The sequence below is a fragment of the Vigna umbellata genome, chromosome 8 (genome assembly GCF_029865625.1).
Source record: "Vigna umbellata cultivar VRB3 chromosome 8, Vumbellata_1.0, whole genome shotgun sequence".
Classification (NCBI taxonomy): domain Eukaryota; kingdom Viridiplantae; phylum Streptophyta; class Magnoliopsida; order Fabales; family Fabaceae; genus Vigna; species Vigna umbellata.
The window spans coordinates 18,307,158-18,331,572 of record NC_142172.1 but is presented as its reverse complement, the minus strand read 5'-3'; the positions used below and the strand labels follow the sequence as shown (position 1 = coordinate 18,331,572).

The 24,415-nt window shown below is 30.0% G+C and overlaps 4 protein-coding genes and 1 long non-coding RNA gene across 7 annotated transcripts; 2 read left to right on the top strand and 3 right to left on the bottom strand.

The window, feature by feature from the left end:
* The first annotated feature begins 2,951 nt into the window (after positions 1–2,951).
* PGR5 (proton gradient regulation 5) lies at positions 2,952–4,318 on the top strand. The gene is made up of 2 exons (XM_047312339.2): positions 2,952–3,318; positions 4,013–4,318. The coding sequence occupies exons 1-2, from the start codon at positions 3,043–3,045 to the stop codon at positions 4,115–4,117; spliced, it is 381 nt and encodes a 126-aa protein (XP_047168295.1). The 5' UTR covers positions 2,952–3,042; the 3' UTR covers positions 4,118–4,318.
* A 1,006-nt stretch (positions 4,319–5,324) lies between these two features.
* LSP1 (Eukaryotic initiation factor 4E protein) lies at positions 5,325–9,529 on the bottom strand. The gene is made up of 5 exons (XM_047312330.2): positions 9,267–9,529; positions 8,527–8,701; positions 8,303–8,428; positions 5,785–5,850; positions 5,325–5,704 (listed from the first exon to the last, which is right to left on the bottom strand). Exons 1-5 carry the CDS (start codon positions 9,443–9,445, stop codon positions 5,657–5,659), a joined length of 594 nt encoding a protein of 197 aa, XP_047168286.1. The 5' UTR covers positions 9,446–9,529; the 3' UTR covers positions 5,325–5,656.
* Positions 9,530–10,598: 1,069 nt separating this feature from the next.
* On the bottom strand, positions 10,599–11,894 carry LOC124837046 (acid phosphatase 1-like). The gene is made up of 3 exons (XM_047312329.2): positions 11,360–11,894; positions 10,985–11,194; positions 10,599–10,896 (listed from the first exon to the last, which is right to left on the bottom strand). Exons 1-3 carry the CDS (start codon positions 11,860–11,862, stop codon positions 10,719–10,721), a joined length of 891 nt encoding a protein of 296 aa, XP_047168285.1. The 5' UTR covers positions 11,863–11,894; the 3' UTR covers positions 10,599–10,718.
* A 1,813-nt stretch (positions 11,895–13,707) lies between these two features.
* LOC124837045 (uncharacterized) lies at positions 13,708–19,547 on the top strand. Of its 3 annotated transcripts, none has more exons than XR_007028708.2 (7): positions 13,725–13,825; positions 13,950–14,068; positions 14,260–14,474; positions 15,695–15,784; positions 16,077–17,587; positions 18,377–19,085; positions 19,414–19,547. It is a non-coding gene; the product is annotated as an uncharacterized LOC124837045 (long non-coding RNA). The 3 variants fall into 3 exon arrangements; XR_015781659.1 differs by having other exon boundaries at positions 13,729–13,825; positions 17,483–17,587; XR_015781660.1 differs by lacking the exon at positions 13,950–14,068 and having other exon boundaries at positions 13,708–13,825; positions 17,483–17,587.
* On the bottom strand, positions 18,140–19,968 carry LOC124837044 (acid phosphatase 1-like). Its single transcript, XM_047312328.2, has 3 exons — positions 19,447–19,968; positions 18,471–18,680; positions 18,140–18,381 (listed from the first exon to the last, which is right to left on the bottom strand). The coding sequence occupies exons 1-3, from the start codon at positions 19,791–19,793 to the stop codon at positions 18,204–18,206; spliced, it is 735 nt and encodes a 244-aa protein (XP_047168284.1). The 5' UTR covers positions 19,794–19,968; the 3' UTR covers positions 18,140–18,203.
* Positions 19,969–24,415: the final 4,447 nt, after the last annotated feature.

Here is a 24,415-nt window from a genome sequence, read left to right as displayed (position 1 = left end):
GAACAATTTTATAATTATTAATCTTCAAAAACAATAAAAATTGAGGTGAAATTTAAAAAAAAATACAGAGACAAAAAAATTTAAAAATGATGATTTTTATAAAATAAACCTTTTTTAAATAAAAAATTGTATAATCTTATTATTTTATCATTAAAATATTCTAATGTCATTGTTTCATACTATTTTCTAGATTTTATGGACACTTAAACAAAAAATATTTGACATAAAAAAATTGTTGTAATTTTAGAGGGCTAATAAAAGAATTGAATCCTTGTGGCATGTCCACATGGCCTCAAAATTCTTGAGGTTGAAAACTATTCCACTTTTCATTGCTGCAATTTTGCCACCTAACTAAGGTTGGTATGCCATCACGCTCACAACTATTTTTCTCTCATTTATTTTTTATTTGGTCAATAAAAAATAAATTCAAATAATTTATAATATAATTTTAATTATTTTATTTTATAATATTTTTGGTATTTTATCTAAATCCACGTAAAATTATGTCCACGATTTTTTTTATATCTGTGGATACATACAAATACCTTTAAAAATATTATAAATCAGTTAAAAGTATTTATATAGATTATTTAAAAATTATAAAATCAAACAAAATTTTACTTTAAAAAAATGAATTAAATAAAAGTATATAATAAAATGATAAATAAATGTGAAAATTCAAAATTTTAATCATTCTTTAATAACTAACGTTTTCTTCCCTGTTAATTTTATTGTTTTCCAAATTTATAAAATGCTTTTAAACTTTATAAAAAAATATTCAAATAAAAGCCATTACTATTATTATTCGTACAACAAACATGTTTTTAAAATACACGTGTTTATTATTAATATCACATATTTAATAAAAACTCTGTAAATCTCCCACATAATAGAATAAAAGGTTAAATTATTCCAATATATAAGTAACATTCTTCTTATAAGATGATTGTGAAATTATATTAATAAAATTCTTTGAAATCATGATGGTTCTGAGATTCCTTATAAACCATTTATAAATATTTAATCATCATAATTTGATATGTTTATTTAAAAAATATAAATATAAATTCGATGTCTTAAAGAATAGCATTAAATTAATATATAAATTAAGTAGAGTGAGGTATTACTTAATCATCAATTCATTTATTCAGAAAACACTCATTTAATATTATTATATACTTTACCACGTATATCTAATATAATCTCAGACTCTGGTTGCTTGATGGAATTTATGAAGAAACTTTAATTTTGTTAGGTTTGGTCAATTTTTTTGAAGTTCTAGATTCTTTACACTTTTTTATCTGCTCACACCTGTCCCAAACCATCAACACCATTTTCTAACAAAAATAACACTGCAACCCATGCATTTTTTTTATAGGAAAATCTATATTCCATTTAAAACCTTTTTGACACATTTGTTAATAATTTTCCATACAATTTAACAGAGCAATGAGTTGTCACTCAAACAACGTTTTATGTTTTATTATTTTTATATAATAATAAAAAGTTACCTTAATTATACTTAAAATAACTCTTAATTTTAATCATGTATACTAAAATTAGATTCTATAAGCACCTTTTTGTTATGAATAACAGATTGAGATATTAGTCGATTGGTTTTGTTCGCGTAAAAATTATAAATTGTAATTGATAAAAATTATTGAGTATTGAAAATTTAAATCTAACTTTGTTGCTGATTATTTCAAGAGAGGATTATAAAAAAATACAACACTAATAGGATATTTTCAACAAAATATATATAGGGGTTTGTAACGCGTGTACGCCTGTTTTTCAGTTGGTACATTTTAACACCGGATTTTAGTAGACAAAAATACCCTTATATATCATGGATTCTAAGTTTTAAGATTAAGGATATTTTAATAATTTTTATTCTCAAAACTTAAAAAAAAAAAGAAACCCCCAAATCCTTACTCACCTCTCTCATTCCTCTCAATCCTTTCTCTTTTTGAAAAAATCAGAAACACTTCCTTTACAAAATTTGTCTTTGTAAAGAATTAAGTCATTGGCATATTCACTTTCAAACAAAGGTTCATTCAATATCTCTTCAATTTCACCATCTTTACTAACCTCTCTAATTTCATTTCATCATCTGCATGATAGATGTTAAAGCCATAAACATATTATACTTATATTAAAACAAAGATGTTTATGGCTTTAACTTTTTCTGCTTTGTGAAATTTAGACTTATATTTTGATTTTTAATGATATTTTTTTAAGTGTAAGTTTATTTATATTGACACTTCGTCCTTAAATTTTTTACTTCTTACATCATTAATATTTTTTACTTATATGGTCGTTCACATGCTTAACAATTTGTTAAGAAAACTCTCGATATAAATCTATCTTTTTGTCAACTTCTTAAAAAATAAAAAACAATCAAAATTTGGATGAAAAAAATTATATCTATATATCTTTTACATTAAAAACTTAACACGATTTGAAATAGAAATAAAAACTAGAACTTGTTATAATTTAGAAAACAAAAATATAATTAACCATCTTTTAAATTAAATAAAAATAAGGAAATTAAATATTATGATAAGTTTTAAGTTGTAAACAGTGCCAATATGAAATTAACTCGAATCACATATTATTGGTAATCTCGCCTGAATGAATTTTTCTCGTGAAAAAAAGAAAATGACGTAGCTAGGGTTAGAGGATGACCCTAGAAAATACGTGTAATCCAGTAGAATTTGAGATTTAGATGTTCTCCAAGTAGCTAGGTACCATGAAGTTGAGTCATATTTGAGTTGTGGAATTTCATAATTAAGCACAAAAAACTAAAATTCAAAGCCACCAATATATGTGGCTCCAAATGCTTCTATGTTGTGAATCACACTAAAGTCCAATTTCAAACCACTGGCTCTCCAATTTACACACAAATATCCCTTCCTTCACAAGCACAATATAAGCCATTAGAGCCATCTATCTCAAGCTCCAACAAGAGGCTAAAAACAAAGCAAAAGAATCTCTACCTTCATTATATTCACACAACAAAATCACAGAGAGCATAACCAAAAAATGGCTACTTCACTTTCTACAACTGGGTGTGTTGGTTCTTCCTTCTATGGAAGTTGGGGCACTTCAATTGTTGGTGAGGACTACACCTTGTTGGCCAAGTCAGTGCCGTCACAGGTTCGCATCGGAAGGGGAAAGCCAGTGAGATTGCAGCCAATGATGAAGAATATCAATGAAGGGAAGGGTATCTTTGCACCTCTTGTTGTGGTCACTCGAAACATTGTTGGCAAGAAGCGTTTCAACCAGCTTAGAGGCAAAGCAATTGCTCTGCACTCTCAGGTGAAATTCGGTGTTCTTGTCAAGAATTGCTGTTTGTTGTGATCACCCTTTTGCTTAATTTGATGATTCTGTTTGTGGGGTGGGGGAAATTTTTGAACTTTGTGTCATGAATTCTTGTGAATCGGGCTTGGTATGCTGTTTGTGTGGTATGTCTTTGTTTCCAAGCATTGGATTGAAGGATTTGAAACCTGTTGAAAAAGAAGTATAAGTAGAATATGCAAAAGGGTGATCTGTTTGAAACAAAAAACTTTGATACAGTATACTGTTATTTTGTTGTTTTCAATCTAAATTCAGAGTTTTATTCTGATAATCAAATGTTATCTCTTTTTATCTAAATAAAACTTCAAATCTGATTGGAAAACAGTATCAGAACCTACTGAACTACATCTCAATTTTGTTGGTTTGAAAGGACATAACATGTAGAAAGGTTGAAAACAAAAGATTGGAGAAGAGATGAATTTGGATCCATCACTCACACAGACACACCTTAACTGTCCTTTTTGTTTGTTAAAACACCTGTTAGAAGAAAGAAATGAATTCATGGGAAATGAAATGGCTGTACTTTTTATCTTGTATTCTAGTCCATACATCTTCAATGACCGATTACAAAACAAAACTGTAAGGGTAACATTGATGTAAGCATAAAACGTGATCTTTCTTTATTGTGCTGAAGTTTTACACTTTGAAATGTTAGGTAATCACGGAATTTTGCAAATCAATAGGAGCAGATGGAAAACAGAGACAAGGGTTGATCAGGTTGGCTAAGAAGAATGGAGAATGGCTTGGGTTTCTTGCATGATAGATTAGCAAAATGTTCCTCATATTTTGTAATTACCATGTGAGAAAGTATCAAGTTTGAACTTGGTGGTTTTCAATTGACAGAAGAATGTAAACTAGGAACAAATCTCTCTCTAGTTGTGACTTTTCATTCTCAAGTATTGTTCTCTTATTTTGTCCTCTAGATACATGAAGTATATTATAAAACCAGAGGTGATCTACATATCAACGTTGATACAATGAACAAAGCAATGCCACTATACAGCATATTTTTCACAACATTTCTGCTGCTTGTTTTTGTCAACCATTTGAGTAAAAAGTTTATTCAGTTTCAACTTTGATTATTCTAAATGTGCTAAAAAATAACTTTAAACCTAATTTAATTTCACTTGCATCCATTTATGTAATTAGTGAGAGACTTCCAACAAAATGTTCATTTTATTTTTCCAAACTAAATGCTTAGATGCTGCTGGATATGTTGCAGATCAGATTCTACTGCACCTTTTCTTTCCAACTATTATATATACTTTGATTATGAACAAATGTGTTGCTTCTTAAACCAGATTCAGATGTTAATGATGAATCGGTTCTATTTTGAAGTATGGTTTTTCTTTGTCTGAAAACACAACCATGTTTTGACACTGGCTTATAAGAGTAATGTAACAACTAAGATTTTTCTTTTATATATAAAAATGGTAATTTATAAAAATTAGTGTTTATCGTTTACATAAAAAAAAATTATATTTTAATTTTATTATTTCATATATATCGAGTAATTGATCTTCTATTGTTTACAACTTATTTGAATGAAGTATAATATATAAAATCACTTAGGACTATTAAGTGTAGTTTTAGGTAAGCATTCATTTTATAGCAGTCGTCTTCACTTTATTTTCTTGAATTGAGGATACTTAAAGAAATTCTAACACTATAATTTAAAACTATTAAAAGTATTAAACTATACACTTAAAAATATATTTAACTCTTCAAACCATCATCAGAGTAATTTAGCGATAAAAATACACTAAAAAATTATGTAAATTAAGCTACAACTTTGGAATACAAATTTTGTTATCTAAAATTATAGTTAATGAAAATAAAAACATACCTAATTTCCCCCTGTTGTGTTTATACAGGAATCTCCCTTACTATGTCTCACCATCATATGTTTCTTATATTTGAACTTGTTGAAGCATGAGTTCATCTTATTTTAGCTCAGGGTTACACACTGAACAGAACAATAATGGTTTACTTCTCCATTATAATTGTACAAGCAACACATCAAACTCATCCTAAACTAGACTCCACATATTTCAAGATTTAAAGCTTTAATAACGTGACATACAAAAACTACAATTAACTCTGCAGAAAAATTTGACAGGCCATTTAAAAAATGAGGAAGAGTACAATAGTATCAACACCCCAAAGTGGGGTGAATGAACAAAAGTAAAGCCAAGCCCTCCACCAATGAAGTAGCATGATCTAGTACATATGACACATGATGAAGGTATCAGTACTACAAGCCTTCCAGCACAAGTGCAAGAAGATGCTCCAACACTGTTTATACGGTGTATCGACCCTTTGTTGCTCCTTTGGTTCTAGAGTCATCCTGTAATAACTAGAGATGTAAGAATCATAGTTGTTTATGAATCACATTCACCAATCAAAATTTATGAGCAAAGGTTTTACATGAAAGTTGTATGTTATATTGTCGTTAACATCAATGATTTCCTTCCACTTCCTTCCAATGCTCATCTGCAAAATTAAAGTCAACGACAAAAATGGCTCATTTCAAATGTCATGCTGAGTATTGGATGAGTCAAAAAAATATACATGAACATGACATTTTGGCAAGGAATTTGCACTTGCTTAGAGTAGCAAATTACAATTCTGGATCTTAGACTGATACATTTACACATTCCAGACTTTGCCATTCAGTATAAATTGTAGATCCCAGTTGAAGTAGAAAGATAAGCAAGAATTTACAGTCGATCATTTCCAGCAATATTTCGCTCATATCAAGCACACCATCTATTAGTATCTATTAGCAATATTTCCATTTTAGTAGCTAACCTTCCTAAAAATTATAGATCACTGGCCATGGATCTCGTTTATTCCTCTAAAACCATAAAGTCAAATTTAGGTTTATTTTTTTGTAGAGTATTTTATACAATGTCACAACATTATATAAAACATTCAACAAAAAATGGGTATCTTGATTGTTAGAATAATTACATTTATGTATCATCATTAAGCCTAAGTAGGGTGTAATGTGCTAGACAATTTATTAGTTGTAACCTATAGTCATACCTAGTTCTACACCTAGATGTCTAGTACAGTCCCTTAATCTTCAATAAACTTTTAGTATCAGTTTTTCATTATAAATAGAAGATTGTGAGAAAAATCTCGTAAGTCCTCTAGAAATATATTTATCTGTTTTAATCTCAAGTTTGATAAAGCACAAAAAAGATACAATTACGTAAATAACTTGATGAGGTTAGCTAGATAGTTAGTTCCTGACTCGGGCAGATTGCTTGTAGTCCAAATATATAAATATAAAAGACAAAGGTTTGTAAAGAGTGGGTCAAGAAAAGCTCCAGGCATACAATCCTGAATGGAGGAGGGCTGGAGGCTTTGGAGAGGGTGGTGAAGATCCGGAGTCAGTTGCAAGAAGGACTAGAGACACGATCAGAAGCAAGATTCAGTCAGTCAGATTCATGCATCGATATGTCTGCAATAGGTGGGGACACGTTGGTGTCTGCAATGCCTAGAAAAGGTTCAATAACAGAAGACCCTAACGGGAGGCTAACATGAAGGTAGATGATGGAGGAAAGTCCAAGGCAAATATGCAAGCACGCAACCTGAACCAGTGAAAGGGATCAACTGGACGAAGCTTGAAATACCCATCTTTAAGTGGAGGATGTTTTAGGATGCATAGTGAAATTTGAGTGCTATTTTCGATTTAGTGGAGCAGGAAAAGACAGGCAATGACGGTGACTCTCAAAGGAGATGTGTTGCCATGGTCTCAATGGTGAGAAACTTACAGTTCAAATCAAAGTTGGGAAGGATTCAAGACTACCCTAATTGAGAAGGTTCAACTAATCTTGATGGGGTGATCCTTTAGAATCTCTGTTAACCCTGAAACAAGCAGACAGTGGGTGAATTAATCACCCAATTTGAAAGACTAGCAAGAGTGATGAAAGAGCTTGATGACCAGAATATTACGGGAATATTTTCCAATGGGTTAAGAGAAGAAATTATAGCATGCATCTTGGAGAAGAAAAACATTGCAGTGGCCAAAAGTAACAGCACTATAGAGGGAAATGGCAAACAGCTAAAAGAGATGAAAATGGAAATTCAACTTCCAAAAACTCACAGTTATAAGTTAAAAAGGTGGCAGCATTACATCTAACACAACACAAGAAAGAAACCAGATTGACTTGTGCTAAAGTGCGAGAAAAGGTCAAAAGATGGAGTGTTATTGATGTGACAAGAAATATGGTCCTAGTTATGTTTGTACTTTTTAAGAATACATGATTAAATTTTTTGATATTGGGATGTGAAGGGGAAGAAAACCAGTATACAAAAGGTATGGCAATAGAGGGTTGGTTAAAAATCGGGTTACTGCAGGATACAATTGTTGGGTTTACAGCATGAAAGTCTCTAAAGTTCTGGGACAGGTTGAAGGGATGCACCATGGTAGTATTGATCAATAGCAGGGAAATTTACAATTTCATCCCTACTGAATTGGAAACAAGGTTCAAGTTACAGTTGACAGAAAAATACCAAAGCACATGAAATATAGAATTGTGCTTATCTATCATCTATGCCTTGCAAAGGAACTAAGATGACAAAATACTCTCGTGGAGAAGAAAAGGAAAGGAAAAAAAATACTTTAGTTTCTTCTTTAATAAGCAAACAATACACTGGAATGTAGTAGCAAAACATCCGTAGTGAAAGTGTGGTGCAAAATTTAAACATTTGATGCATTCCAATGAAGCAATGAAAGCATTCTAGATAGGAGCAAATTGAGTTATAATTTGAACACAAGACCAGAAATTAGAGAATCCAATCATAACTTCTATTGATGTGTCAAGGCCTTAATCATCCTGACTCACAATAGGAATAGTAAGCAGACAAGATAACAGAACATAAATATAAGTTGCAATGGCAACTTGCAAGTACCATTTAAAAGAAAATAACAAACCTGGGCAGCCTCATTTGCCGCTGTCTTTGTCCACAGTGAAAGTTTGTCTTGCCATTGGCGCACGCTAGCAACCACACCGCATATGTCCTCAGCATCCTCAAATTGCTCCCCAATCAACGCCATCAGCTATTCAGAAGAACAATCACAATTTAACACCGGATCTCCCCACATTTCACAAACCCAAAAACAAAAGCAATTGGCGATAAAATAAAATAAAAAATTACAGTTTCAAGCCACATCTTCTCAAGGTTATCCTTCCTGCCGATGTTGCTGGTGACAGCCCACTTTCCTCCATTGGCACACTCAGGATCTTCCCACTTAGGTTCAATACCAGTCTTGAACAAGTGAAAATCCGCGTTGTTTTGCAAATCCTTGGGCTTAAATATCTGATCATACAAACTACACCAACATTTTTCACATCAAAGGCATTTCTCCCAATAGTTTTACCACCAAACCCAAAATCAACAACATTCAACTCATTCTCCAAATAATAATAATAAGTTTTTATCCTTCTAAATTTTCTTTAATTTTCATCCTCCAAAATTTTAAATCAGTATATAGATAATAGTAAAGATCAAATGCAGTGATTTCCAAGTTTAAAGGGACGAAAAAACAAAGAAAATATTCTTAATTGACCAAAATCAAAATTTTACTCATTTAGGAGAACTACAAACATAACTAAACTTAATAACAATGAAAAACATAAAAGCCATAAACCCTCGTGTTAGCAACAAAAAATCAGACCCTTTACGGGTTTCTCTCCTAAGATCCGTAAAAATCATTTTTTTAAAATTAATCAATCCAGCCCCTGATAATAATCGATAAAATAAGATTACAGATTGCGGGTTCATATTCCATTCTTCTAAAATAAAATGAAAAAAATAAGATTCCATGAAAAAGGAAAAAATTAAAAAAATTAAAATCGGGGGAAAGCAAAACGGAGAAGGAAGAGAAAAATATATACCACCAGAACTCTTCTACAGTGTCGAAAGTGTAGACCTTGCGCAGAGAGGTTCCCCAAGCAGCGCCCTGTTTAGGTTTGGATTGATTGTCGCACCAAAACGTCCATTTTCGCTCCAGCTTGTGCTTCAGCCCTGCCTCCGGCGCCGGAGCCGCCGCAACAACTTCTTCGCTTGTTGCCATTTTTCTCTCTCTTTGTCTCTTAGCAACGCTAAGAAGAGTGAGGTTAGGCTTTTAGGGCTTTGTGTTTGTTTGCACTGACCCAAACCAAAATCCAAATATATTGTATTTGGTTGTTTTTTAAGAATTATATAAATGAGTATAAAATTGATAAGAGAATTAAATATTATATGTTAAAAATTAAATTATTGTGTTTTATTATTAAATGAGAGTATTGGAGTTATAAACATAAATATAACTTAAATGATAAAACTCAAACGTCTCAAAAATCACTTTGTATGACTGAATAGGAAATATAAAAAAGTTAACAATTAACTATAATAATCTATACTTATATATATAGATTTTTTTTTAGTGTTCATATTCATTTGCTAAATGTACTCTTTAAAAAAAATTAATTAAAATTATAATTTTAATAATTTTATTCTTAAAACAACTGTTTTTTGTTAAATTTAACTATTTTTCATTTGAATACTTTTTTTTAATTTATTATTTTTTTATTATAAAGCTACTTATCAAATAAATAAAAACTCTTTACAATAAAATTATAAAAAATATTTATATTTAATTAATAATAAATTTTTTATTTTTTATTATCATAAAAAAAACATGTATTTTCACTAATTAAATAGATTTAATTACCTTTTAACTATCTTATAAATTTAAATATTTTTAATTCTTTTATTGAAACTTATTAAAAGTTTAAAATTAGAACAATTTTCATCACCATTATTTAAAATATTTTATTATTGATGGAGATTTATATATTACAATATATTTACAATACCTAATCACGAGTTAAAGATGTTTGTTAAGATTACTCAGCATTCTTAGTTTATAAAATTAAAACTATATTTTTTACATCACCTTCAGACATCTTTAATGGAGACGATAACTTAGTTTAAATAAGGTGATTGAAATTAATTTTATTTCATACCTCCATTTTCTTTTATCTAAGTACACAAAGAATAATATTTTTTCTCCAAATAAGTAATAATTGTAACTCAGGATATTTTTTGTTATATTGATTAAGAATAATAATACATATGTTACTTTTTGAAACAAATTTTAATAAAAAAAATTATTTTCAATAGTTACATTATTTTTCAATCTATACATAAACATAAATGGAGGGAGTAAATCAAAATTAAAAATCTGTCAGTGAAACGAGAGATTGATATGTATTATTTAATATAAATTAAAATGAAAAGGAAATTTATCTTAATCATTGTTTGGAATAAAGTTGTAAACGAGGAAGAAATAATAGAATTACACATTAGGCAACATAGTACATTGGATTTGGGAGTTTAAATGCTCTTTTAGGGTTTGGAATCCCTTCAATGCTACTGTATTGGTCTCCCAGAATGCCCCAAATGCGATAACCGTCATTTACTATTTTCTTTCTCACATCAGATTTATACTTCTCCACTGATACCAATTCATTTGCAGGATCTCTGCACAGAAACAAAATGAAAGAAAAAGAGAAACATTTAGCCTAAAATGGAAGACTATTGAAAGAAAAGTAGAGGTAGTAGTACTCACCTAAAGATAATTTTAGTCCAACCATAGTAACCAACTTTTACAAGGTTGTCGATTGTGGCTGATCTGAGATGTTCCTTCCTTGAAGTAACCAAAAGGATTTGCACACCCCTGGATTTAAGTTCATCGTAGAGCTTCAATGAGTGATCAAGAGCAGGTGCTTTACCACTTTTCATCCATTCCTCCAGAGATGTCACATTCAGTTTCCTTCCCCTGTTGTCAAAGAAATCCATCATTCACAACAATGATCATCACCGACCAAAGGAGATCAAAATATGATCAAGACTTTCATACTACCCGTATTGAGTGATATATATATATTAAAAAATGAATTTTAAACATGCACAATGTATAGCCAAATGTGAAATTTTGAATTACCCGTATTGATTATCCTTGTAGTAAGGAAGTGTTGAAAGCAAGGTATCATCGATGTCAAAAATCCAAGCATCGAACCCATCTTTCTTCAGATTACAGCTTGTGCTGAGATAAAGCAGACACTCTTCGGTTGCTCTCTGTGAGTCCACTTTGTACTGTGTTGAAGTGACATATTTTCCAATGTACTCAGTGCATTCTTCAGGCACAACTTGGAACTCCCTAATGTTGTGCAGCTCCACATTCATCCTCCAACTCTCACAATAATTCTTCAAGCTGATCTTCAATCCATCATGTGTCTGCAGTTTCAGTATGTTCCAATCAGCAGCACCTGCTAGAGGAACCAAAAAGCATGTCAAAACCAGACACCACCACACTGTTTTCTCCATTTTCTCTTCCTTGGAACAAACTGCATGCGAGGAGAATTTAACAGATGACAGAACAACTCTAACTAGCCATTCCCTTTTAAGGTATGCAGATTTCAATGTTCTGAGAATGTGACAAGTCATCACATGGGTCTGAATCAATAAAAAATTAGCTGCATCAGTCACATGGTGCTATAGCTGGCAAGAGTGCCAGAACTGAAGAAAATGTCAATTATGAGGAAGGAAAATCTGTCTATTTCATTTCAAAGTCAGAATCTTTAGTGTAAAAGACAAAATTATATAGTTCGTGCTTTCACATTTTCACATGACAAAATAGGCTTTATATGTTGAATACAAACACCAGAAGAATAAGCCTCTCACATGAACAATTATGCTATCATTTTTTATCAGTACATATAAATTAAACATCTCTAGCTATCTCTGAAAAATAAGTTTATATTATTATTTTATTAGTATAAAACTAATATTTTTATGTTTTCACATAGATACACGTTTTCTATATTAACTCAATGTTTTCGTATATATAATATATGTTTGATAACAATATTTTTAATTTACACTTATTTATATATTATAAATTAATTTTACTTAATGTAAAATTTTAACACAATCGTTAAAATATATATATGAAACTAAACATTAATAATATGATCAATAATAAATAAAATAATATATTTCAAAAGCACAGATCTTGCTGGCCTGACTTTCCACGGATATTATAGAATATATATATATATATATATATATATATATATATATATATATATATATATATATATATATATATATATATATATATATATATATATATAGATAGATAGATAGATAAATGAAAGACAAATGGATATATTTTCGTCTCAGTTTTTATATATCATTTCCGATCTATTGAATAACAAAATGTAAAGTGTTAAAACTTCATATTATCCTACCTAATTCTTTTAACACTTTGGTTAATTTAATTTGTTATATTTGAAAAAACAATTATTTTGATTTCTCAAAGGTAGTGTTTAGAGACTAAGATTATATTTTTAAATTAATTATCAAGAAACTAAATTTAAGAAACTATTGCAAAATTTATGTTAAAATTTCACGAGCTAGTTAAAATTAAAATTTATTAATACGTATGATAAATTATGAAAAGTGACATAAGTCCACAAATATCTCTAACTTGATAGAATTATTTTTTCTAATAATTATTATAAATTCGTAATCGTAAGTAGAAGTTCAGGAATTTAAAATAGAAAATTTATTCATTTCGAAATTATAATTCTGATAATTGAGGATAACATTTAATGTGATCGTTTACAACATCTTATCATATACTAAAAGAATTTAATAAATTGTTACAATGCCACTTTTAAGTAATTCATATACAAATTTGCTCTCTTAATAGAAAAAATGTCAAAAGATTCATATTTTGTAACGTTTTATTTATTTTATGAAATTATTCGTACCATGTAAAATTGTTCTAATAAAAAAAAATTAAAATATTATATCTTCAAATTCGATACTCGCAAAATAAACTTGTAAGTATTTTTCTGCCATATTAAATTTAAGGGTACACACTATTAGGTTAGTTGCTAGCTACTACTGCTTTTAGATGTTATTTAATAATAAAAGTGATCATAATAAGATATATTTTTTTTCTTTTACAAAATTATAATAAGATACTAAGTTGCTAGGTTTATTATAAAACTATAAGAATAAATTAAGTAGGGTATAATACATATGGATGTTGCTTTTATCATGCTGGCACGTTTATGTTATAATATAACTAAATAATTATTAAATAAATATAAGTTTATCATGTTTAATCAATTCTCCATCCATAAAGTAATCAAAGTTTTTCAACTTTACAAAACAATTAATGACACTTTCTTAATTTCTTAATTTTCTAATAACATGTGTAATGTGAAAATTAATTGGATAGTGTTATTCTTTTGTAATAATACATGAGTATGGATGAAATTGTTTCACTACTTTTTTTTTCATTTTGATAATTTCTTAATATTACCCCCAAAATAAAACCCTAATTCTGCAAAAGTGTATTTCTCGTTGTCTCAGATCAACAAAAGGTCAAAGCCAGGTTTGAATTCGTCCATTTTCCCTCTTCCATTCTGATTTTTTCAATTACTTTACCGTATACCAACTCTGCAATCTCAATTTTTCACTCCATTGCTTTCTGTCAATCTGGTTTTCTGAAAATGCAGCGACAATAATTAAAAAAGAAGGAAGAAGAGTATGAAACTATTTTTGCTTTTGCGGTATTCCCATTTTATCTTGGCATTGTAGAATTGGTGGTGGGTCATGATAATTTAACAAAGCAAAGGTGAAAAATCTTTCCTTTTTTTGTTACCCTTTGGGTTAAATTTTTCAAATTCTAAACGTTGTTTGAAGTGAATTTGGTTGGGGTGACATGAACGTTGGTTTTCATGACATTTCATTCAGGGAGTTTGTCAGCATTTTTTTCCCTATGACACTTCTTTATAAACTTAATTACGGTACTGTGTTATGTTTCAGGACGGGTTGGTTCTGCTGGAAACAAGTTCAAAATGTCACTGGGTTTGCCAGTGGCAGCGGTGGTGAGCTGTGCTGATAACACTGTTGTAGGCTAAGAATCTTTACATCATATCGGTGAAAGAAATGAAGGATTGCCTCAACAGAACGCCACGTGAGCCCCAAAACAGACAGAAACTTGCAAGAGAAAACCAGTGAACCACAAAATTGTTACTCAGGTGTGTTCTGTTTAAATCCATGCCTAGAAACAAACAAATTCAGTGCCGTTTTTTGCCTTTTTCTAGTGTCCAATCTAAGTTGCTTGAGCTTATTCTAAACTTGCGATTTTACGCGAGTTTGCTCGAGTTCACACGAGCCTACTCAAAAAAGATCATGCGTGAGAGTTCAGTAGGTTCAAGGGCATGACTAATGCACTTTTAGGGGTTTTAGAACTTGTTATTTTCTTACTGAAATGGAAGGATTCAAATGTTGCTGGTTGAGCATCACATATCTTTTTAATATTATTAACGAGGATATGGTAGCTTGATGTATAATTAACTAGCTAGATCGATGCATGCTATCGAATATATCGAGTTGGATCTCTCATGGGATCTTACTTTTCGCCATTCGGTACATTGTTTCATTCTTTCCAATTTTTTTCTGCTTTATGATGAGTGATGTTCTGTTCTGTTGATATTTATTTTTGAAAGGTAACTTAGCGCAGTTTGGTTTTATAAAAAAAATACTGGTAATGTAGTGTGAAGATTTTAATTTTGAGGTTTTTCTGCACTTCTTAAGTCCAGTTATCCTTATACTCTACCATACCTTTATCGAGCCCTTTTGTTTATCATCTCTGTCAAGGTTTTGGGGTTTTTTATTTTTCTTATAATTTTCGATTTTTATTATGAAATTTCTGTTCATTTGGGAAATGGAATGTCCGAAGAGATACAATTTGTAAGTGAAGGTTTTGATAATACTTATTATTAGTTTTGTGGACTTCATCTCTCATTGTTTCTCTCTCTCATCTTTTTAAGGTTTTAATTCTCTGATAGATAGTTTCTATCTCCAGACTTTAGTCAGGTATTCTCCTAAAAAATATTATGGTTGATACAGTTACAAGTCTGGAAAATTAATGTGCCCATCGTTACAGATGTGATAGTCTTCTCGTGCTTACATCTGCTCCATTGGGGCTCCACACATTTGTGGCTGAATTTTACGTATTTATCTGTTACACTATATATTATATATTATACAAAGACAAAAGAAATTGTTTTTTAGGGTATTTTTAGTTTTCGTTTTCTTTACGAACTAAAATCTTTTTAAAATTTTTTAAATCCTATACCCTCAGTTTATATGTTGACATATTTCCCTATATAAGTCATACTTTACTCATTTCATTTGCATTATTGTCTCCAGACATTAGTAAGGTATCCTGCTCAACAAACTATGGTTGATACAGTTACAGGTCTGGGAAATTAAACCGAGTCCATTGTTACAGATGTGATGACCTTTTTGTCATGCTCACATCTACTCCATTGGGGCTTTACAGGTATGGGATCCATATACCTCCTCACTTTTATTGTTATCCAATATTAATTTGATTGCATGTTAAGATTCTTTTAATCTACAATTTCTATGCAGCAGAATGTTTTAGCTAGCTTTGATGGGGTTTTCAAAATTTATAGACATTCAAAATGTGAGGGAAATAGTACTAATTCAATTCTTGTGTTTGTTAAATTGTATTTTTTTTTTTGAATAATTGTTAGTGCAGCTATAATTTCAGTTTAAAAACAAAATGAAAAATAGGTAGGCCCTCTAAGAGCTCATTCTACAATTGGCAGTCATGTCAGCAAGCTCCAATGGTGGAAACCTATAAGAACAACTTATTTCCAGGAACCCCTGTTAGAGCCGCCATTGGCCTAATATGGGAGAGAGATGAGCTTCTGGACTATCAATTTTCTTAGAGGCATGGCTCTGGTGTATTATTTTCAATCCTGGGCTTATGACATCTGTATCAATAATATTCTCTTAATACAGTTATCCGTTTCCAAGAACCCCTGTTAGAACCGCCATTGGCCTAATATGGGAGAGAGATGAGCTTCTGGAATATCAATTTTCTTAGAGGCATGGCTCTGGTGTATTATTTTCAATCCTGGGCTTAAGACATTTTTATCAATAATATTCTATTGATACAGTTATCCATTTCATGCTTCTGCTTTTTGGGCATTTTTGAGCCTTGAATTGCATACCAGATTTTTGTACCAGTTATTTTCATATTTGACCCACTTTCTGTTTGTTCTGGAATAATGGTCAGAAGGGAGACAGTGATGTTGTTTTCATCTTTTAGTTCAGAAAATGGACATTAGTAAGAGCCTTAGTCCTGGCAAGGTAATTCAGTGTCGGTTACAATCGTGGCCTTTTTATACAAATGCTGATGATGCAGCCATGGTGAGGCTCTTCTCTTCTGTCTCTTGCCTGTGTAAAGATGAATCTGAGTCTTTTTATCTGAAACCCTGCTATTAGGGTTACACTCATGAGTCATTAGTTTAAGTGTGAGGCTCCACTCTTTGAGAGAAGGTTGTCTTGATAGCTGTTGCCCTCTTGAAGTTGCTGTGTTAGCCAATGATCATTATAATTGAGTTTACCAAACAGCTCTCCGCATACATACACCCACCCAAACATATATTTCTTTCTGCTTCTACTGGGATTCAGTTACTTCTTCTTCTTCTTCTTGCTACTACGAGGCAATGATGATGTTTTCTGCAATTAGACCAGATATGAGTGAAGAGCTGTGTCCTGGCTAGGTGACTTGGCATCTGTGTGAAATTTACCTTCTGGTTCTTGCACAGATGCTATTGACGCAGCCTGTGCACAAGCCATTCCTTTGCTGTCTGAAAAAAGGCGAATCTGAGCCTCCTTTATTCATAATAATTTTAACTTTCTGACAATTATGAATTTATATTTTCCTTCTGAATGCTTTAATATGGCAGGTGACAGGAACACATTAGTTTACTCCGTTCATTGTTCACCAATATGGCCGATGCTTTTTATTGCACTTAAACTAGTGCTTTCCTTTGGCTTCCAATGTTTCTGCATTTGTATGTGACTTGGAGAGTGACATGTGGCTGAAAAGTGTCCTTTTTGAGCAATTGAAAATAATTTTATTTTTGAGGTTTCTCTGCCCCTCTTAAGACCAGTTATCATTATACTATACCATACCCTTACCGAGCCCTTACTATAATTTCAGTTTTGGCAGCCGTGTTAGCAAGCTCCAATGGTGGAAACCCATAAGAACTACTTATTTCTTAGATGGTAGAGGGACGAGGTTTTGGGCAATGAATTTTCTGAAGAGGTATGGCTCTGGTTTGTTATTTGCAAGCCTGGGCTCAGGACATTTTCCTCCATAAAACTCTCTTAATACAGTTATCCATTTCATGCTTCTGATTTTGGGTGCGTATTAGATTTTTGTTCTAGTTATTTTCATGTTGATTTGCATCCTCTGATAACCGGTGGAAGATTATGTTTGATCCAATTTCCTTCATTTTGATGTTATTTTCTCCTCAAACAAATAGTCACACTTCTTATTTTATTTTTATTTTTCACACTTTCTTTCATTTTTCTCCATTTCGTATATTCAATTTTTGGATTTATGTTTCACTCTGCACACACATACAATCATGTAAAATATTGAAAAAAATAATAATTTATACATAACTTGAAATGGAGGGAGTAAATTAAAATTAAAATTCTGTTAGTGGAATGAGAGATTGATTTGTATAATTAGAATGTGTAAGAAATTAACCATATTTAGGGGGATTTGAAGCATAATTAACTATTAAAGTAAGATTTCACAAGAGATTTATACTGTAAATTAATTTTATTTCTGGACCATCTACATGTCCAATTGCATGGAACAAATTACTCTTTAATAAAAGTTGTAAATGAGGAAGAAACAATACAATTACACATTAGGCAACATAGTACATTGGATTTGGGAGTTTAAATGCCCTTTCGGGGCTTGGAATTCCTTCAATGCTACTGTATTGGTCCCCCAGAATGCCCCAAATGCGATAACCATCATTTATTATTTTCTTTCTCACATCAGATTTATACTTTTTCACTGATACCAATTCATTTGCAGGATCTCTGCACAGAAACAAAAATGAAAGGAAAAGAGAAACATTTAGCCAAAAATCGAGGACTATTGAAAGAAAAGTAGAGGTAATGGTACTCACCTAAAGATAATTTTAGTCCAACCATAGTAACCAGCTGCTACGAGGTTGTCGATTGTGGCTGATCTGAGATGCTCCTTCCTTGAAGTAACCAAAAGGATTTGCACACCCCTGTATTTAAGTTCATTGTAAAGCTTCAACGAGTGATCAAGAGCAGGTGCATTAGCCTTTTTCATCCATTCCTCTAGAGATGTCACACTCAGTTTCCTTCCCCTATTGTCAAAGAAATTCGTCATTATGCACAATGATCATGAACAAAGCAAAGGAGATCGATGGAGCAATAGAATCTTAACAATTTGTTTGTATTCACAATAGATGGTCTGAGATCAAGTTGAAAGACCAATTCACTTTATTTTAAACAATTGCTCACATGTTAACTCAAAATGAAAAGGTGATTCTGATTTAAAATGGTTGATTGAAACACTTTGTTGTAATTTTACATTGATCACTAACATTTACTATTAATTGTAAGAATAAGAAGGTCAAACATAAAACGTATCAGTTCAAAATAATTTTTAAGCAATATCTATTAACATGTTCAAGTACTTTCACAGTAACAGGTGCAACAGATATCTTTCTCCAAAAGCACGTTTAAACATCCAAAAACACTTCTTAAAGGTTTGTATAGAGATTTAATTTTAAACCAGCTTTACAAATCTAAACATTTACTTTATATAGCCAAATATTTGTCGGAATTTTTTTTATTCAAATAAACAGGAAAGATTAACTATCTTTGGGCATGAGTTGTCTGTATAAAATATCTTATATCATTTTTAATATAAAATCTTAATATTTAATATGTATAGGTCAACTCTTTTCATAATAAAACCTTGAAATAAACCGGGGTAATTAATCATCTTTAAGACATGAGCTGTTTAATGTATTAATCTTTCTCATTTCTACTCACAGTTTTAAATTATACTGATTCCTGATAATGTTATGACAGAGAAAATGGACTTGGAGTGAAATTTGGAATTACCCATAGAGATTATCCTCGTAGTAAGGAAGAGTTGAAAGCAAGGTATCATCGATGTCAAAAATCCAAGCATCGAAACCATCTTTCTTCAGATTACAGCTTGTGCTGAGGTAAACCAGACACTCTTCAGTTGTTCTCTGTGAGTCCACTTTGTACTGTGTTGAAGTGACATATTTTCCAATGTACTCAGTGCATTCTTCAGGCACAACTTGGAAGTCCCTAATGTTGTGCAGCTCCACATTCATCCTCCAACTCTCACAATAATTCTGCAAGTTCATCGTCAATCCATCACCTGGTAGAGGAGCCAAAAGGCATGTCAAAACCAAACACCACCAAAGTGCTTTCCCCATAAGTGCATGCAAAGAGAATTTAGCAGATGATAGAACAACTCCAATCACTCCCTTTTAAAGTGCTTATTTTATGTATGCAGATTTCAAAAGTTTGAAAATGCGACCAAGTCAAATGAATGTGATTGGCACAGGAATTGAGCTGCATCAAGTCACATGCTACTATGGCTGGCAAAAATACCAAAACTAAAGAAAATGTCCACTATGATATGAGGAAGGAAATGTCTATGCATTTCATTTCAAAGTCAGAAACTTTACTGCAAAGAGAAAAATATAGTTTGCATGCTTTCACATGACAAATTGGTTTATCTTTTGAATACAAAAAGACTAGAATAACAAGCCTCACATGAACAATTAATGGTATCACTTTTTATTAATATATAAATTAAACATCTCTAATTATTTAAAAAAATAATCGTATATTAGCTATTTTAGTAGTATACAACTAAAATTTATACACATACACAAACTCAAGTATGTTATTGTGTTTACAATATCTGGATGTTCTCATACAAATACACGATTTTTAGATTAACTAAATGTTTTCGTATATATCTTACCGAAAATGTAAAACTGATTTACAATTTTTATATTGTGATTTAAATACGAGCTATTGTTATAAATTTTCTAAATAATTGTTATAAAAAATAACATAACAGAAAGACAAAAAGATAGATTGTTCTCTTGTTGTTTTTATATTATTTTCGATCAATTGGATAACAAAATATGATGTGTAGATTTTCCTCTCATTGTTTGTATATTATTTTTTATCTATTTAATAACAAAATATAAATTGTTTGACGTGTACAATGTAAATATTAATGTGAAACTTCATATTTTCCTACATAATTAGTGTCCTTAAACTTGGGTCGAATTATGCATTTAGTCTTTTCAAATTTAAATTAGTACCTAAACTTAAATTTTAAGAACTAAATAAATTTAAAATTATTTTAATTTCTTAACACTAGTGTTTAGAGACTAAAATTATATATATATATATATATATATATATATATATATATATATATTCAAATGTAAAAAACTATTTTGTTTAATTTAAGAAACTATCTTCAAATTAACATTTATTTCAAACTATTTCAAAATTTATCTTAAAATTACAGGAATTGAAAACGTAATTAAACTTAAAATTTATTAATACGTACAATCAATCATGCCCACAAAATATTTCTAACTTGATAGAAAATATTTTCTATTTAAAATATAATATTTTTATTCATTTCGGAATTATAATTCATAATTCAGAATAATTTAATATGTTCGTTTGCGACATCTGATCATGTATTAAGTGATTGTTACAATGCCACTTTTAAGTAATTCATACACACGGATTTACTCGCTTAATAGTAAAAAGGTTAAACGACTGATATTTTATGACATTGTATTTTTTACATTTAATTTTGTTTCAAATTAAAATATTTATTTAATTTTCAATCAAAGCAATAAAATGGTTACTATTTATGAGCAAACCATATCCTATTAAACATAAAACTCATATTTTTAAGAAATTATTCATACCATGTAAATTTGTTGCAATAGAAAAAATTAAGATATTATGTCTTAAAATACCGTACAAATACATGTGTCTTCAATATATTTTCTTGAATAGTATAATTTTTTTCGTTAGTTGTTTGCTACTACTGCTTTTAGATGTTATTTAATAATTTAATAATATGGAAGTAATTATGATATATAAGATACTATATTTAAAATATATATATATATATATATATATATATATATATATATATATATATATATATATATATATATATAAAATAAGATACTAAGTAGCTAGATCTATTAACAAGCTGTAATAATAAATTAAGTACGATACATGTTGCCTTGACCATGCTCACATACAATCACAAAAAAAAAAAAAGATTAAAGAATTATTAAATAAATCCAAGTTTATCATATTTAATCAATTTCTATCCTCATGATCAAAGTTTTTCAACTTCGCTAAACAAATGACACTTGTTCATTTTCTAATAGCATGCGTAATCACGTAATCAAAGTTTTTCAACTTCACTAAACAATAAATGACACTTGTTTATTTTCTAATAGCATTCTTAATGTGAAAATTAATTGTATAGTTATTTGTTTTATAAATGAAATATCTTAGTAACGCTTATTCTGTATTAGAAATTCAGGTATATTAAAATTAATCTCAAAATATTTTAGGATTGTCACAAAAAAAAGTTTATATTGAAAAAATATTTAAAGATTTGGCATGAAAACATATAAGTGAATATACAATTGTTAAGAGTAACAAAATTAGTCTAAATCAATTTTAAAAAGAAATTTAGAAATTCAAAAAATATATAAAAATTCTTATACATCAACATTAGAAGATATGATATAAATGTATATACGTCAAGATATAATATACAGGATGTTAGACAATTTAAAAATGGATCACTAAAATGCACCTAAAAGGGTTATAGGATGTTTAAAGAAAATAATGGATTGTATATCTATGTATAAAGAAGTCAAACTAATTTAAAATCACTAGAAATTCCAGCTTGAATTTTACTATATATAATGATGATTTGAGATCCACTTCGAAGTATATCTAATTTACCATGACTGCATAATTTACAACATATTGTGAAACATCTAGTCATGAGATTTGGTTGAAGAACTTTGTCACTCGATTGCAAATTGTTAAAGAAATAGAAAAGGTCACCTGAGTTACATTGTAACACCAAATCAACCTTCTTATATCTCATATGCGATAAGAGTTTGATCAAGCCAAAATACAATAACATCAAGTTCTCAATTATCAATGAAAGGGTATAAAATGGTCAAATTTCTATAAAACATACAGGGATACACTCCATGATAACAAATCCTTTTATGGAGGGTTTTCCATCAAAGGTCTTTTTTAGACACACTGTTCAAATAGGTATTTTACAATTTGAGAAATTTTTAATTAAGTGTGATCTAGTCATTTATGTGATTTATGTTCTATATTTACTATTATGCGTGGATACTTTTGTATTTGAATAATTTATTTTGATCAAATATAAAAATTGTTATTCAATCATTACACTTTGTACAATAATATTGTTGATTGATAAATAAGATAAAGTAGGATCAATTGAAAATCGACATGCACATACGACCTTTGTGTGATTTTTTATGCTACACGTTTCATGATGACGAGTAAGTGTATTTTAATTGTATCAATATCAGATCATTAATGATTTATTTATGATTGACACCACAGTGAAAAATTGTATTGATATAATTAATAGACGCGATAATTAATTTTAACAAACTAAGAAATATAATGATTAGATAATGACCCTGATTGGTTATGTCCAAGGAACATAATAAGATAAAGTGTCACACATTTGTAAGGATATACATTTAAATTATGGTCATTATCTAGTTAGTGAAAATAATAAAGTGATATGTTAATCTTAAGTTTATAATTAATGGCACAATTGTCATGAAAGACTATTGCGTAGATATCCTGAACTAACATTCTGATTTGATTTGATAAGGGGATGAAATAAAATATTGAAATATGAGATGTGACTCACAATAGTTACAAAGAAGGCAATATTGCTTACTACATTAAGGGTTTTTGTTTTCTCTTCATACCTATCATGAGAGACAACAAAAAAGGTTCATAAGTTTTTATACATTTGGACGATCAGACACTCGCGATTAATCTCATTTTCACCATCATTCATAGTGACACATTCAGGTACACTTTCACGTTAATTTTTATAAAGAAATATGTTATAGGTTAATTAAAAATTAATATATGATTGTGTTATTTGTTCTCTATAAATAAAAACATGTGGTTAGACATCGTTATTATTTTTTAAAACTTTTCTTCATAAATTTATTATATATCCTATATATAATTTTTTTATAATTATTATAATTAATTGTTCAAGCTTTATATTTCATATTTTATAATTCAAAGTGATTTTGAGATGGTTGGGTTTTATCATTAGGTTATATTTTGTACAGTAGGATACCTGAATTCACCAACGGTCGACGAGTAACCCGGACGACCATTTGTCGAGCCTTCTTACGATCGTAATGTCACGATCGTAGGAATGTCGAACACTTTTTAACGCCAATCGTCTGTTGATGTCGACACATTGGTGATCGAGAAACAAACAGCGATGTCGCGACACATAACACGTTCTTCCTTAAGAGAAATTAAGAGAGAAAAGATTAATCTTCTTCTTCACTTTGAATTTGAAAGGTTCAATAGATCCTTTTCTAACTTGAGCGTCGTAATGTCTTTGCAGGTACCCAGCCCATTTTCCTCTCTGAGAGCTTGCCACATCAAGGGAGATAGCACGGTAACGACATCATAGGAAAAAGCGGTTGCAATTCGCTAGATTCGTATCTCGGTCTCAACATTCATACTGAAACATATTTATTTTCAGGTTGTTTGAGGTATATAATTTTATATAATTTAAATGATATTTATGTTTATGACTGCAATGCTCCCATTTAATAATAAAATACAATAATATAATTTTTAACATATAATTTTGTATTCCCTTATTAATTTTATACTCATTTACATAATTTTTAAAAAGCAACCAAATACAATATATTAAGATTTTGGCTTA

Bases quoted from the DNA above. Each gene is read 5' to 3' on its own strand.
- PGR5 (XM_047312339.2), top strand. From the start codon at position 3,043: ATGGCTACTTCACTTTCTACAACTGGGTGTGTTGGTTCTTCCTTCTAT. The intron at 3,319-4,012 runs GTGAAATTCGGT...TTGAAATGTTAG, and splicing joins CAATTGCTCTGCACTCTCAG to GTAATCACGGAATTTTGCAA.
- LSP1 (XM_047312330.2), bottom strand. From the start codon at position 9,445: ATGGCAACAAGCGAAGAAGTTGTTGCGGCGGCTCCGGCGCCGGAGGCA. The intron at 8,429-8,526 runs GTAATTTTTTAT...TCTTCTGAATAG, and splicing joins AGAAGATGTGGCTTGAAACT to CTGATGGCGTTGATTGGGGA. The intron at 5,705-5,784 runs GTAAAACCTTTG...TAGTTATTACAG, and splicing joins ATATAACATACAACTTTCAT to GATGACTCTAGAACCAAAGG.
- LOC124837046 (XM_047312329.2), bottom strand. From the start codon at position 11,862: ATGACTTGTCACATTCTCAGAACATTGAAATCTGCATACCTTAAAAGG. The intron at 11,195-11,359 runs GTAATTCAAAAT...CTTTGACAACAG, and splicing joins TACAAGGATAATCAATACGG to GGGAAGGAAACTGAATGTGA. The intron at 10,897-10,984 runs GTGAGTACTACT...GTTTCTGTGCAG, and splicing joins TGGACTAAAATTATCTTTAG to AGATCCTGCAAATGAATTGG.
- LOC124837044 (XM_047312328.2), bottom strand. From the start codon at position 19,793: ATGGGGAAAGCACTTTGGTGGTGTTTGGTTTTGACATGCCTTTTGGCT. The intron at 18,681-19,446 runs GTAATTCCAAAT...CTTTGACAATAG, and splicing joins TACGAGGATAATCTCTATGG to GGGAAGGAAACTGAGTGTGA. The intron at 18,382-18,470 runs GTGAGTACCATT...GTTTCTGTGCAG, and splicing joins TGGACTAAAATTATCTTTAG to AGATCCTGCAAATGAATTGG.